Here is a 16512-nt window from a genome sequence, read left to right on the forward strand (position 1 = left end):
TGCAGTTTGGACGCCCTAGGCAAAGCAGGTACTTGAGGCAAAAATAAAAAGTTAACGCTGAGACTTACAGAAATTGCGCTGATCCGACGGGGCTGGGTACATACGACCCTGCACAAAGAACCCTTTCCATTCTCAATGTAATGGTCCAGAACGAACTGGGTCACTTGCGTGGTTTTCCCACATCCGGTTTCTCCGCTTATGACGAGCACCTGATTGTTATTTATCAAGTCGACAACCTCCTGCAATTCAGATTTTGTATGAAAAGAACACAAGGTCAGTCAAGGCCAACATTGAAGGTATTATAGTGCTCACACTCCAGTTATCATCGCTCCTGAGTATTCAACAGAATTTTTGTGGGATCAAGTTTCTTGCCTCTGTCTACTGCCTGTCGATGTTACTTGTATTACTGTTGGTTTCATTCCCATGCCTATAGTGTCAGCTGTGGCTCAGTGGTAGTATACTCTTCTCAGAGTCAGAAAGGTTGAAGATTCAATTCCCACTCCAAGGAGGCTTGGGAACAAAATCTAGGCTGACATTTCAGTCCAGCACTGTGGGATTAAAAGGTTCCATAGCATCATTTGAACAATAGCAGGGGAGTCTTTCCCCAGTGTCCTGACCAACATATGTTCCTCATCCAACACCTCTTTAAGCAGGTGGTTCGGCCAGTGTCTCATTGCCGCTTATGTGTTTCTTAATTACAACGGTAATTACACTTTACCAAGTACTTCATCAGCTGTAAAGTGCTTTGGGACGTCCTCGCATTGTGAAAGCCCTGTATAAATGCAAGTCTGTGTGTCCAATTCTGGGCACATGTTAGGGAGGACATTAAGGCTTTGGATAGGGCACAGAAGAGACTTATGAGAATGCTTCCAGTCATATTTATGTGGGTAGACTGGAGGAGCCAGGGTTGTTCTCCTTGGAACAGAGAAAACTAAGACAAGATTTGATAGAGATGTTTAAAATCATGAACTATTTAGATTGAATAAACAAAGAGAAACTGTTTCCAATGTCTGAAGAGGCCACAAATTTAAGGCAGCTGGCTAAAGAGCCAAAGTCAACATGAGGTGAAAGTTTTTTCTGTGACAAGTGATTAGGATTTGGAATGCACTGCCTAATAAGCTAGTGAATACAGATTCAATAGCAGCCTTTGAAAAGGAATTCGATAAATACTTGAGGGAGAAAGAAATTGGTGGGATATAGGGAAAGAGTGGAGGAGTGGAACTAACTGGATTGCTCTTTGAAAGAACTAGCACAGATTCAATGTATTGAATGGCCTCCTCTGTTTTACAATTTATTGTATCGCGGTACCATTATGCAGGGCCAAAATTCTTGATTATCCCCCAATTTCCATGAGCCTCCATACAGTACATTTCAAAATACCTCAAGAGGGAAACAATAATACAGCGAGAAAGTAAAATGCAACTTCCCTTGTCAAAAAGAAATAATGCTGCACAAAAGCATTTTTTTCTTAAAAAAAAACTTTCACTTCCCAGAGTGGAGAATTTCAAAATCTGCACGCCAGGGCAACTTGCTCAAAATCCAGCTGCCACAAACAGCAAGTGGCTCTTTTTGTAATAGGAAGCATCAACTCAAGTTTTGAATTGGCACTCCCAGCAATCCAACATAAGTGCCTGGCACTCCCAGCAATCCAAAATAAGTGCCTAAAGTCTTGCCACTCCCGCACCCTTCACGGTTCTCAGAAAAACAACTGTTACTTCAAGCAGTGATAAACAACTGGGAACAATGGAGGTCCAAAGGGATTTAGGGGCCCAGACTACTAAAACATCGTAGCGAAGCATAAAAGAATCCAAAAAAGACTAACAGAATGGCAGCCTTTATAACTAGAGGGATAGAATATTAACAAAAAGACTTTGCTACATCTATAAAAAAGCATTGGTTAGGCCACATGGGGTTCTGCACAATCTCAGAAATGATATGTACTGGCCTTGGAAGAAGTACAGCACGGATTCACCAAAATATTAGCTCCAAGGGTCAGATTACAAGACGGCATAAACTAGTGTATATTGGAATATAGAACATTAAAGGGTCGTTGGATTGACATTTTTAGGGTTTTGCAAGAAAGTGAAAGGGTAGACAGAGCAAAACATCTTCCATTGCAAGTTTAAAACCTTAAAATCAGACCCAGGGCATTCAGGAGAGAAGTTAGGAAACACTTCATACAAAGGGTGGCGTCTCTCTCTCTCTCTCAAACAACAGCGGATAGCAGCTCAATTAATAATTTTAAACCCAGGTATTAATGGATATGGAGCCCAGGCAGATGGGAGGAGTAAGGGTGCAGATCAACCAATGACCTTATTGAACGGAGGAACAGGCTTTTCTTTTCATTCGCAGAATGTGGGTGTCATTGAGCCAGTATTTATTCCCCATCCTTATTTGCCCATGAGAAGATGTCGGTGAGCCACCTTCTTGAACCACTTCAATCCGTGTGGGTTATAGAATCATAAGTGCAGGAGGCGGCCATTCGGCCCATCGTGTTTGCACTGGCTCTCCAAATGAACGATTCACCTAGTTCCAATCCACTGCCTTCTTCCTGTAACCATGAGCATTCTTCCTTCATGTATTGTTTTTTGATTCAACTGAATGGTTGGCTAAGCCATTTCAGGGGGAACCACATTGCTGTGGGTCTGGAGTTACATGCAGGCCAGACTGGGTAAGGGTGGCAGATTTCCTTCCCTAAAGGACATTGGTGAACCAGATGGGGTTTTATTAGATGAGGCCCGAACAATCCCCATCCACCACTACTCTCCTCCGTCTGGCTGAACTTGTTCTCACACTGAACAATTTCTCCTTAAACTCCTCTCACTTCCGCCAAATAAAAGGTGTGGCTTTGGGTACCCGCATGGGCCCCAGCTATGCCTGTCTCTTTATGGGGTATGTGGAACATTCCTTGTTCCAGTCCTACTCTGGCCCCCTCCCACAACTCTTTCTCCGTTACATCGATGATTACTTCGGTGCAGCTTCATGCTCTCGTCTGGACCTGGAAAAATTTATTAATTTTGCTTCCAATTTCCACCCCTCCATCATTTTCACATGGTCCATCTCTGACACTTCCCTTCCTTGACCTCTCTGTCTTAATTTCTGGTGATAGACTGTCCACCAATATCCATTACAAGCCAAAAACAAAATTACCTGGAAAAACTCAGCAGGTCTGGCAGCATCGGCGGAGAAGAAAAGAGTTGACATTTCGAGTCCTCATGACCCTTCAGCAGAACTGAACCAGGTAATTTTGTTTTTGTTTTGGATTTCCAGCATCCACAGTAGTTTTTTGTTTTTATCCATTACAAGCCTACTGACTCCCACAGCTACCTCGACTACAGCTCCTCACACCCCACTTCCTGTAAAGACTCCATCCCATTCTCTCAGTTCCTTCGCCTCCGTCGCATCATGATAGGGTCCCCCTTGTCCTCACTTATCAGCTCACCAGCCTCAACATTCAAAGGATCATCCTCCACCATTTCCGCCAACTCCAACATGATGCCACCACCAAACACATCTTCCCTTCACCCCCCCGGCGGCATTCCGCAGGGATCGTTCTCTCCAGGACACCCTGGTCCACTCCTCCATCACCCACTACACCTCAACCCCCTCCAACGGCACCTTCTCATGCAACCACAGAAGGTGCAACACCTGCCCCTTTACTTCCCCTCTCCTCACCGTCCAAGGGCCCAAACACTCATTTCAAGTGAAGCAGCATTTCACTTGCACTTCCCTCAACTTAGTCTACTGCATTCGTTGCTCCCAATGCGGTTTCCTCTACATTAGAGAGACCAAACGCAGACTGGGTGACCGCTTTGCAGAAAACCTTCGGTCTGTTCGCAAGCATGACCCAGACCTCCGTCACTTGCCATTTCAACACTCCACCTTGCTATCATGCCCACATGTCTGTCCTTGGCTTGCTGCATTGTTCCAGTGAAGCTCAACGCAAATTGGAGGAACAGCACCTCACCTTCCGACTAGGCACTTTACAGCCTTCCGGACTGAATATTGAGTTCAACAATTTTAGATCATGAACTCTCTCCTCTATCCCCACCCCCTTTCCGATTTTCCCCCTCCTTTTTGTTTTTTCCAATAATTTATATAGATTTTTCTTTTCCCACCTACTTCCATTATTTTTAAGTGTATTTCCATCCGTTGTTTTATCTCTACCTTTTAGCCTTTTTTGATTCCTTCACCCCACCCCCACTAGGGCTATCTGTACCTTGCTTGTCCTGCTTTCTACCCTTAATTAGCACATTCCTTTAGATAGTATCACCACCTTCAACACCTCTTTGTCCTTTTGTCTGTGACATCTTTTGGTTATCTCCACCTATCACTAGCCCTCTATCCAGCTCTTCTTGTCCTACCACCCCCCCCGCCCCCCCCCACCCCTCCAAACCAGCTTATATGTCACCTCTCTTCTATTTTTACTTAGTTCTGTTAAAGGGTCATTTGGACTCGAAACGTTAACTGTGTTCCTCTCCACAGATGCTGCCAGACCTGCTGAGTTTTTCCAGGTATTTTTGTTTTTGTTTTGGGGTTTTATTACAATCTGGAAGTTTCATGGTCACCATTAATGATACGAGCTTTTAATCCAAGATTTATTTAATTAACTAAATTTAAGTTTCCCCATCTGCCTTAGTGAAGTTTGAATTTAAACTCTGCATTATTTCCCCAGGCCTCTGGAATACTGGTCCAGCAACATAACCACTAGGCTATCGTATCTATTCTTGAAGGGCTGAATGGCCAACTCCTTCTGAAGAAGAGTCATATGAACTCGAAACGTTAACTCTGTTTCTCTCTCCACAGATGCTGCCAGACCTGCTGAGTTTTTCCAGCATTTTCTGTTTTTATTACAGATTTCCAGCATCTGCAGTATTTTGCTTTTATCCTGTTTTAATTAGTTTGGTAATCATTCTGAACTAGAAGCCAGGGGTGCAAAGTGCACACACACCCACTGCTCAATCCAGAACAATATTCTGATCATCCAACCCACCCAATAATTCTAAATCCAAGAACCTTCTTCAGCAATGTGCAGCAAACTGAATGTATCCCAAACTGTCGATCCCCATGCAGGTGCTGTCCTTGCCCTGATAGATGGCTAAAGTTGCAGGTTTGATAGGTGCTATTGAAAAAACTTTTGAGAGTTGCTGCAGTGTACCTTGTAGATGGTACACACTGAAGCCACTATGCGCCAGTGTTGCAGGGGGTGAATGTTTAAGGTGGTGGACAGGGACTGATCAAGGGGGCTGTTTTGTCCTGGATCATGTCGAACTTCAAGTGTTGTTGCAGCTGCACTCATCCAGGCAAGTGGAGAGTATTCCATCACACTCCTGACTTGTGCCCAGTAGATGGCAGACAGGCTTTGGGAAAATCAGGTGATTTATTCACCAAAGAATTCCTCTGACCTGCTCTTGCGGCCACAGTATTTACATGGCTGGTCCAATTCAGTTTCTGATCAATGGTAACCCCCAGGATGTTGATGATAATGACGCTGAATGTGAAGGGGAGATGGTAAGTTTCTCCCTTGCTGGAGATGGTCCTTGTCTGGCACTTGTGTGATGCGAATGTTACTTGCCACTTATCAGCCCAAGCCTGAATGTTGTCCATCTCTTGCCACTTACAGATACCAACTGCTTCAGTGAGGAATTGCAAATAGTACTGAACACCAAAATCATTAGCGAACATCCCCACTTCTGACTTTATGATGGAAGGAAGGTCTTTGATGAAGCAGCTGAAGATGGTTGGGCCTAAGAGGCTATCCTGAGGAACTCCTGCAGCGATGTCCTAAGGCTGAAACAATTGGCCTCCAACAACCATAATGATCTTCCTTTGTGCTAGGTATGATTCCAACCAGCAGAGATTCCCTCCTGATTCCCAATGACTTCAATTTTATTTGGAATCCTTGATCCCACATTCAGTTGAGTGCTTTGACATCACGGGCAGTCACTCTCACCTTACTTCCAGAATTCAGTTCATGTTTGGACCAAGGCTATAGTGAAGTGAAGCCAGGTAGTCTGGACAGAACTCAAAACTGAATGGTGAGCAGGTTATTGGTGAGTAAGTACCACTTCATAGCGCTATCAAAGACATCCTCCATCAATTGCTAATGATTAAGAACAGACTAATGGGGCAGTAATTGGCTGGATTGGATTTGTCTTGCTTTTTTTGAACAGGAGATACCTGGACAATTTTTTATGTGGTCGGGTAGATGCTAGTGTTGTAGCTGTACTGGAATAGCTTGATAAAAAAAGCAGAGGGGTATTGTAAGAATACAACCTAATCCCTAGCAAGGCAGAGCTTTCTCAACATGGTCAGGAGCCACACAGATGCATGAAGAGCCTAGAGGGCTGGAACTGATTGTTCCAGATCTTGGGGATGGGGTGCGTTCTCTTGTGTTAGGGGTGTGCTCACGAGGTCGCCGAAGCCTGGGGACTAAGTTGTATTATTTACATGACTACTTGCCATTTAATGTAAAATGGAAGTGTTATCTGTCAATGAAATAAAAATTATAAAAAACTTCCAAACGTGAATCATGAGCGAAGTTACTGTCACCAGGCTAACAATCCTTTGTCACAATGGAGGAAATCAGCTGACACTACAGAACTCAAAATATTTTTCAAAGACATATAAAAATACAAACAAACATTAATGGAGCCAAGTTACGTAGACATTATAGCCAGGTTGACGGGACTCCCAGGGAAGAGGGTAGGTTGTTTATGTGGCCTTCTGGCCATAGGTTTGGATATATTTGATATTCAGCATATATCTCCTAAACTACATAAATCACTGCAAAAGAAAATTGCCTGCTTGACATTCATAAATTTTAAAAATATCACTTACATTCTTCATGCTGTAGGAGGGGAGTTTTTCCCGGAATCTCTGAGAAAATAAAATGGGAATATTATGGATTAAGAAATTACAGTGTTACTTCTATCATATAAAGGCAACAACTATATTCAGGAAACTAGATTCTGATAAAAGTGCTACAGGCTTACCTACAGACTGAAATAAATGATGCACAGTTAGTTATTACAAACGTTGCAGTGACGTTTTATTTTGGACAATTAGATTCTGACTCTGGATAGTACTACGGTAAATAAAACCCAGAAATGAAACTGGAAACACATAGCTGATTCATTAGCTACTCCACATCCTCGATTTCCTTCATCCACTATTGGATGTCATGACTTCAGCTAGGCCCTACGCTCTGGAATTCCCTCCCGAACCTTGCCGTCTCTCCAACCTTACGTGGCTCAGTACCAAATCTTGTTTTTTTTTAAAAAGATCGCTACTGTGGGACGTTTTTATTGGCCTTCGCTGAAGGCACTATATAAATCCAAGTTGTTATTGATGTTTCTGTTGTAAAGAGAAATTGAACAGTTCAGCTTTAGATCCTTCAACTCTGATATTAACGTCAGCTTGGTTTTTTTATTCTCCTCTTCACAGCAGCTGACAGATCAGCACCATCCTCCCACCATCTTCTGTGGGAGACAGTTCAGCTTGGCAGTACTTGCAGTTTACTTGAAATTTTTACAACGATAAATTCAGCTGTAATTGGCATCTCTACTGGACAGCTTCTCAAATATATTAAAAATGAATGCTTCCAAAGACAAAGCAGTCACACTGAAGGCTGACCGTCATTCTGGTTTTCTATTTAAATTATTAACGCTGATACAAGCATGATGGGCTGAATGGCCTCCTGCTGTGTGCTGCATGAATTCTCTCTCTCAGGCTGGAAGTGGATATCTTGTAAGTATTTTTCAGGCATGATCAGTGATCAAGTCATTGGAGGGATACAGAGAAAGAGGGGAAGGAGTGGGCCTAATTGGGTAGCTCTCTCAAAGGGCTGGCACAGGCACTGTGGGCTGAAAGTCCTCTTGTTGCACTTTATGTTACGGACTCTATCCCGCTAATATTCCTCTTAAAATGGCCCGCTAACTGTATCAGTACAACCATTTTCCCCTCAATTTCCTAGAACAACAATTCTTGTAGCCTCATCACAGGAGGCTTTTGAATTACGAACAGCTTTGTGATGTGGACTACAACCACAAGGAACTGTGATAAACTCAATTCATGCAGCCAGAGGAAAGGAGACATTCACTCATAAATCCAGGTGGATTTAAATCCAGGTCCCATGGATGAAAGGACAGTAAGTTAAATCAACTGCATCAGCCAGTACATTAATTTCTCGTTTGACTACATAGAAACTTTGTAAGAAATACCCTCAGGAGTAATGTGGAGCATGTTACAAGTTACTGATGCTTGGGACAGGTTAGGAGGAAACAAATGACAAACCATTAAAGGTTGAGCTTCACAGGTTAGGCCTCAGTGTGATTAATGCTCCCCACCATTTATTCGCTGTGACATATTATCGTTTAGATTGACCAAAATCCCAACATCAATACCTTCATCTCCAGATATCTCAAACTCGTTTTCTTCTTCAGAAGGTCTTCCCTCAGCTCCTCATCCAAAAACACATCCTGAGTAATGGTTTCGAAGAGGTACTCTAGGTCAGCACTGGCCTCTGGTTTAGTTTCCTTGTTGGTTGAAGTGGAGGGACATGCACTTCTGTGATGGGGCAGTGGGGTGGTGGTGAAATAAAATTCAGAAACAAATCAGAAATAGAACAGAAGCTTGCCACAGAGAGCAATGAGTTAGATAACCAGTTAATCTGCTTTAATGATGCAGGCGCATAAAGAACAAACTTGCAGTTATATAGCACCTCCCATGACCGCAGGACATCCCAAAGCATTTCACAGCTAATTAAGTATTTTTTAAAAGAAGTCACTGTTTGGCTTCCTTGTTTCCTTAATGTAGGGAAACAAGGAAGCCAATTTGTACGTAGCAAGGTCTCACAAACAGCAAGGAGGTAAATTACCAGGTTTGTTTTAGTGATGTCGGTTGAGGGATAAATGTTGACCTGGACACGAGGAGAACTCCCCTGCTCATCTTTGAATTTTGCCATGGGACCTTTCGTACCCACCTCAACAGGTAGACAGGACCAGGACATTGGCTGTAAAGTATGATTGGGTGATATGACTATGTCCTGCTGTTGCTCAACTAGTCTGTGGAACAGTTCTCCCAGTTTTGGCACAAGTCCCCAGGTGTTAGTGAGGAGGACTTTGCAGGGTCAGCAGGGCTGATGACACCTTTGCCTTATAAGTTGTTTAGGTCGATGCTGGGTGGCCCACCCAGTTTTATTCTTATTCTGCTTTTTAATAGCGACTTGACATAACTAAGAGGCTTGCTAGCAACATTTCCTCTAAGTTGTTTGGCCGTGGAGCCACACAGCAACCCAGAAATTACCAGAGGGAGAGGAGGCATAAGTTGCCAGTGTGACTGTTGCTCTAACCATGTACAAGCCTGGAAAACCTGCAGTTTACAGCTCAAGAGCATGACACATTTTCTTTCAAAAAGCACTGTACGAATGTACACACCACAATAGAGGATGCAAATGTAAAATGGCTGTATAGAACCATAGAACACTACAGCACAGAAAACAGGCCATTCGGCCCTTCTAGTCTGTGCCGAAATATTATTCCGCTAGTCCCATTGACCTGCACCTAGTCCATAACCCTCCAGACCTCTCTCATCCATGTATCTATCCAATTTATTCTTAAAACTTAAGAGTGAGCCCGCATTTACCACGTCAATGGTAGCTCGTTCCACACTCTCACCACTCTCTGAGTGAAGAAGTTCCCCCTAAACCTTTCCCCTTTCACCCTAAAGCCATGTCCTCTTAATCTTAAAGAAATTACGTCAAAAAAAAAGCTGACTGAGTTACCTCCAGTTTTTGCTGGAGTCAGCTGACAGTGAGGCACGTTGGTCTTTGTAGTCACTCCGTGTCTGGACAGAATTCAGTAGTCTGGTGATGTGTTCCTCTCTTGCTTCATCCATCTGCACAACTGCCCTCTGTGGAAAGGCAAAAAGAGCAGTACAGTATTTTTAATGCGTCAACTCATTCGAGCAATGGCATCTTACCTTAAATACCCAAAGGATAATTAATTCTCTAAAATTGTTAATTTTTCCAGTCCTGGAAATAGGTCACACATTTGAAACATTAACTTTGTTTCTCTCTCCGTAAATGCCTTCAGTCCTGCTGGGTATTTTTCTGCAGGATTTTCCTTTTATTTTAGAGTGCAATTAAATGTTCAACTTACTCATCATCAGTAAAGTATTTGTGAGGATAAGCACTTTCTCAGTGAAAAAAAATCAGGAACAAAGAGGCGCAATCTTAAAATTAGAGCCAGCTGTTCAGGAGCAAGAATCAGGGAATGCTTTTTCACACAAAGTGCATTACAGATCTGGAAACTCTCCTTCAAAACGCTATGGATTCTAGGGAACAACTGCACCTTTCTAGACTGATATAAATATTGTTCAGTAAGCTTATCAAGATATATGGAGCAAGGGTGGGCAAATGGAATTGGGTACAGTTCAGTCATGATATAGTTGAATGGCACAGGGGGCTCAAGGTGTTAAATGGCCTCTTCCTGCCCCTAAAAATCATAAAGTAATGATTTATTAGCAGGAATCAAGTATTTCTACAATTCAAATGCAATCAGTACTAGGTACAGTCAGTCAGGTCCAATTAAACCAACTGGGGAAAAACGCTTCTCTGAAAACTGTAATGGAATGAAACCAGGCAGACTACCTGGCATCGACCTAGGCACCGGAAGCAACAACGGAAAGCCCAGCCCTGCAAAGTCCTCCTTACTAACATCTGGGGGCCGATGCCAAAATTGGGAGAGCTGACTCACAGGCTAGTCAAGCAACAGCCTCACAGTCATACTCACAGAATCATACCTTACAGATCATGTCCCAGACACCACCGCCACCATCCCTGAATATGTCCTGTCCTATCAGCAGGGCAGACCCAGCAGAGTTGGCAACACAGTGGTATACAGTCGGGAGGAAGTTGCCCCGGGAGTCTTCAACATCAACTCCAGACCCCATGAAGTCTCTTGGCATCAGGTCAAATACGGGCAAGGGAACCTCCTGCCGATTACCACATATCGCCCTCCCTCAGCTGATGAATCAGTGCTCCGCCATGTTGAACGCCACTTGCAGAAAGCACTGAGGGTGGCAAGGGTGCAGAATGTACTCTGGGTAGGTGGGGCTTCAATGTTCATCACCAAGAGTGGCTCAATGGTACCGCAACAGACCGAGCTGGACGTATCCCTAAAGGACACAGCTGCAGGTGGTGAGGGAATGACCAAGAGGGAGAAACATATTTGACCTCATCCTCACCAACCTGACTGCCGCAGATGCATCTGTCCATGACAGTATTTGTAGGAGTGACCTGGAGGTGAAGTCCCGTCTTCACATTGTGTTACACTCCATCGTGTTGTGTAGCACTACCACCAAGCTAAATGGTTCAAACAGATCCAGCAACTCAAGACTGGGCATCCAATGAAGTGCTGTGGGCCACCAGCAGCAGCAGAATTATGCTGAACCCCAATATGCAACCTCACTGCCCGGCATATTCTCCACTCTACCATTACCATCAAGCCAGGGATCAACCCTGGTTCAATGAAGAGTGCAGGAGGGCATGCCAGGAGCAGCACCAGGCATATCTAAAAATGAGGTGTCAACCTGGTGAAGCTACAACACAGGACTACTTGCATACCAAACATCAGAAGCAGCAAGTGATAGACGGAGCTAAGCAATTCCACAGCCAAAGGATCTGATCTAAGCTCTGCAGTCCTGCCACATCCAGTCATGAATGGTGGTGGACAATTAAACAACTCACTGGAGGAGGAGGCTCCACAAATATCCCCATTGTCAACGATGGGGGAGCCCAGCACATCAGCGCAAAAGCTAAAGCATTCACAACAATCTTCAGCCAAAAGTGCCGAGTGGATGATCCATCTCGGACTCCTCGTGATGTCCACAGCATCACAGATGCCAGTCTTCAGCCAATTTGATTCACTCCACGCAATATCAACAAATGGCTGAAGGCAATGGACACTGCAAAGGCTGTGGGCCCTGACAAAATTCCGGCAATAGTACCAAAGAGTTATGCTCCAGAACTTGCTGCACCTTTAAGCCAAGCTGTTCCAGTACAGCTACAACACTGGCATCTACCTGCAAATGTGGAAAATTGCCCAGGTATGTCCTGTACACAAAAAGCAGGACTAACCCAACCTGGGCAATTACCGTCCCATCAGTCTACTCTCGATTATCAGCAATGTGATGACTGGGGTCCAACAGGGGATCAGCCCTGGTTCAAAGAAGAGTGCAGGAGGGAATGTCAGGAGCAGCACCAGGCATACCTAAAAATGAGGTGTCAACCTGATGAAGCTATAACAGAGGATTACTTGCATAAGACTATAGCATAAGCAGCAAGTGATAGATGGAGCTAAGCGATCCCACAACCAACAGATCAGCTCTAAGCTCCGCAGTACTGACACATCCAATAATGAATGGTGGTGGACAATTAAACAACTCACTGGAGGAGGAGGCTGCACAAATATCCTCATCCTCAATGATGGGGGAGCCCAGCACATCAGTGCAAAAGATAAGGCTGAAGCATTTGCAGCAATCTTCAGCCAGAAGTGAGAGTGGATGATCCACCTCGGCCTCTTCGGGAGGTCCCTAACATCAGAGATGCCAGTTTTCAGGCAATTCAATTCACTCCACGTGATATCAAGAAACAGCTGAAGGCAGGCACTGGATACTGCAAAGGCTATGGGCCCTGACAATATTCCGGCAAAGTACTGAAGACTTGTGCTCCAGAACTTACCATGCACCCAGCCAAGCTGTTCCAATACAGCTATAACACTGGCATCTACCCGGCTATGTGGAAAATTGCCCAGGTGTGTCCTGTACACAAAAAGCAGGACAAATACAGCCCGGCCAATTACCGCCCCATCAGTCTACTCTCCATCATCAGTAACGGAAGGGGTCATCAACAGTGCTATCAAGCGGCAATTGTTTAGCAGTAACCTGCTCACTGACGCCCATTTTGGGTTGCCAGGACCACTCAGCTCCTGACCTCATTACAGACTTGGTTCAAGCATGGACAAAAGAGCTGAACTCCCAAGGTGAGGTGAGAGTGACTGCCCTTGGCATCAAGGCAGCATTTGACCGAGTGTGACATCAAGGAGCCCTAGCAAAACTGGAGTCAATGAGAATCAATGGGCAAACACTCCACTGGTTGGAGTCATACCTAGCACAAAGGAAGATGGTTGTGGTTCTTGGAGATCACTCATCTCAGCTCCAGAACATCACTGCAGGAGTTCGTCAGAGTAGTGTCCTTGGCCAAACCATCTTAAGCTGCTTCATCAACGACCTTCCTTCCATCATAAGGTCAGGAGCAGAGGTGTTCGCTGATGATTGCACAATGTTCAGCACCATTCACGACTCCAGATGCTGGAGCAGTCTATGTCCAAATGCAGCAAGACCTGGACAATATCCAGGCTTCTGCTGACAATTGGCAAGTAACATTCGCGCCACACAAGTGCCGGGCAATGATCATCTCCAACAAGAGAGAATCTAACCATCCCCTTTGACGTTCAACAGCATTACCATCACTGAATCCACCACTATCAACATCCTGGGGGGTTACCATTGACCAGAAACTGAACTAGCCATCTATACACTGTGGCTACAAGAGCAGGTCAGAGGCTAGGAATCCTGTGGCGGGTAACTCAGCTCCTGACTCCCCAAAGGTTGTCCACCATCCAAAAGGCACAAGTCAGGAGTGTGATGGAATACTCTCCACTTGCTTTGATGAGTGCAGCTCCCACAACACTCAACACTGGACACCATCCAGGGCAAGGCAGCCCACTTGACTAGCACCCCTTCCACCACCGACGAACAGAAGCAGCAGTGTGTACCATCTACAAGATGCACTGCAGAAACTTACCAAGGCTCCTTAGGGAGCACCTTCCAAACCCACAGCCACTACCATCTAGAAGGACAAGGGCAGCAGATAAATAGGAACACCATCACCTGCATGTTCCCCTCAAAGTCACTCACCATCCTGACTTGGAAATATATCGCTGTTCCTGGGTCAAAATCCTGGAACTCCCTCTCTAACAGCACTGTGGGTGTACCTACACCACATGGACTGCAGTAGTTCAAGAAGTCAGCTCACTGCTACCTTCACATTGGGCAACTAGGTATAGGCAATAATGCTGGTCCAGCCAGTGAAGCCTACATCCGTGAATGAATTTTTAAAATCGTGAGGGATTGGGCTGGGGGTTGGGGGTGTGTGGGCGATTCTGGATATAGGGGTTGGGGCGTGTGGGGTGGGGGGGTGGGAGTGTCGGGTGTGGGGGTAGGGGATGGAGATGGGGGGGGAGATGGAGATGGAGTCGGGGCAGTGGAGGTTGGGGGGGGGGGGGGTCAGGGTGGTCAGGCTGTGGGGCGGTTGGGGTTATCGGGGGGCGGTTGGGGTTGTCGGGTGGGGGGGTTGGGGTTGTCGGGTGGGGGGGTTGGGGTTGTTGTTGGGGGGGGGGTTGGGGTTGTTGGGGGGGGTTTGGGGTTGTTGGGGGGGGGGTTGGGGTTGTTGAGGGGGGGGGTTGGGGTTGTTGGGGGGGGTTGGGGTTGTTGGGGGGGGGTTGGGGTTGTTGGGGGGGGTTGGGGTTGTTGTGGGGGGGGTTGGGGTTGTTGTGGGGGGGGTTGGGGTTGTTGGGGGGGGTTGGGGTTGTTGGGGGGGGGTTGGGGTTGTTGTGGGGGGGGTTGGGGTTGTTGGGGGGGGGTTGGGGTTGTTGGGGGGGGGTTGGGGTTGTTGGGGGGGGTTGGGGTTGTTGAGGGGGGGGGTTGGGGTTGTTGAGGGGGGGTTGGGGTTGTTGGGGGGGGGTTGGGGTTGTTGGGGGGGCGTTGGGGTTGTTGGGGGGGGGTTGGGGTTGTTGGGGGGGAGTTGGGGTTGTTGGGGGGGGGTTGGGGTTGTTGTGGGGGGGCGTTGGGGTTGTTGGGGGGGGTTGGGGTTGTGGGGGGGGGGTTGGGGTTGTGGGGGGGGGTTGGGGTTGTTGGGGGGGGAGTTGGGTTTGTTGGGGGGGGGTTGGGTTTGTTGGGGGGGGGGTTGGGGTTGTTTGGGGGGGGGGTGTTGGGGTGGTTGGGGGGGTTGGGGTTGTTTGGGGGGTGTTGGGGTTGTGGGGGGGGGGTTGGGGTTGTTTGGGGGGGGTTGGGGTTGTTGGGGGGGGTTGGGGTTGTTTGGGGGGGGTGTTGGGGGGGGGTTGGGGTTGTTTGGGGGGGGTTGGGGTTGTTTGGGGGGGGTTGGGGTTGTTGGGGGGGGGTTGGGGTTGTTTGGGGGGGGTTGGGGTTGTTGGGGGGGGTTGGGGTTGTTTGGGGGGGGGTTGGGGTTGTTTGGGGGGGGTGTTGGGGGTTGTTTGGGGGGGGGGTTGGGGTTGTTTGGGGGGGTTGGAGGGGAGGGGGGGGGTTGGAGGGGGGGGGGGGGGGTTTGGAGGGGAGGGGGGGTTTGGAGGGGAGGGGGGGGTTTGGAGGGGAGGGGGGGGGTTGGAGGGGAGGGGGGGGGTTTGGAGGGGAGGGGGGGGGGTTTGGAGGGGAGGGGGGGGTTGGAGGGGAGGGGAGGGGGGGGTTGGTGGGGAGAGGGGGGGGTTGGGGTTGGGGGGGGGTTGGGGTTGTTTGGGGGGGGTTGGGGTTGTTTGGGGGGGGTTGGGGTTGTTGGGGGGGGTTGGGGTTGTTGGGGGGGGGTTGGGGTTGTTGGGGGGGGTTGGGGTTGTTGGGGGGGGGTTGGGGTTGTTGGGGGGGGGTTGGGGTTGTTTGGGGGGGGTTGGGGTTGTTGAGGGGGGGGGTTGGAGGGGGGGGGGTTGGGGTTGGGGGGGTTGGGGTTGGGGGGGTTGGGGTTGGGGGGGTTGGGGTTGGGTCGGTTGGGGGAGAGCCGGGCCGGGCGGTGTGTCTCGATGCTCCGTGCTAGCCTCCCGCCCTCACCTCACTCCGCTCCTGCTCCTTGCTTTTCTGGCCCTGCCTCTTCGCGTACCACAGGCCGATGTCTTTGCCTTTCAGGTGCCCGGGATGCCGGCCCCGGCCTCTCCCGCCCGCCGAGCTTTCCCAGCCCCCAGCGGCCGAGGGCGCGCCCCCGCCGCCGCCGCCGCCTCCTCCGCCTCCGCCGCCCCGCCAGTCTCTCCGATAACCTGAACTCATGGTGTTTTAGGCAGCAAAACCCGCTCGGAGCCGGGGAGTGAGTAACGGCAGCAACCGGGAACCGGGAGGAGCAAAAACCCGCGGCGCAGCTTGATGGCGTCACAAGCAGCCGTCCACTGATTCTGACGTCACAGAGAGTTCTGACCACCCTGCCTGAGGTCAGCAAATACCCCCCTGTGGGAATTACCCCAGCACAAATACCCCCCATGGGAATAATCCCAGCACAAATACCCCCCATGGGAATAATCCCAGCACAAATACCCCCCATGGGAATAATCCCAGCACAAATACCCCATGTGGGAATAATCCCATAATAAATATCCTCCGTAGGAATAATCACAGCACAAATACCCCACTGTGGGAATAATTTCAGCACAAACACCCTCCTGTGGGAATACTCCC

At 47.8% G+C, this 16512-nt stretch overlaps 1 protein-coding gene across 1 annotated transcript in view; it reads right to left on the reverse strand.

Annotated features, from left to right (window-relative positions):
• The window catches only part of dhx36 (DEAH (Asp-Glu-Ala-His) box polypeptide 36), a 99750-nt gene extending 83556 nt beyond the window's left edge, over positions 1-16194 (reverse strand). Inside the window, exons 1-5 of the mRNA XM_078564333.1 lie at positions 15898-16194; positions 9785-9912; positions 8406-8568; positions 6841-6879; positions 69-239 (exon numbers count right to left, since the gene is read on the reverse strand). Of these exons, the coding sequence (XP_078420459.1) occupies positions 69-239; positions 6841-6879; positions 8406-8568; positions 9785-9912; positions 15898-16110 (714 nt within the window). The 5' untranslated portion in view covers positions 16111-16194. The remainder of the gene's footprint in view (positions 1-68; positions 240-6840; positions 6880-8405; positions 8569-9784; positions 9913-15897) is intronic.
• Between the last annotated feature and the right edge of the window lie 318 nt (positions 16195-16512).

This window comes from Cetorhinus maximus, chromosome 19, assembly GCF_964194155.1.
Source record: "Cetorhinus maximus chromosome 19, sCetMax3.hap1.1, whole genome shotgun sequence".
In the NCBI taxonomy this organism is placed as follows: Eukaryota; Metazoa; Chordata; class Chondrichthyes; order Lamniformes; family Cetorhinidae; genus Cetorhinus; species Cetorhinus maximus.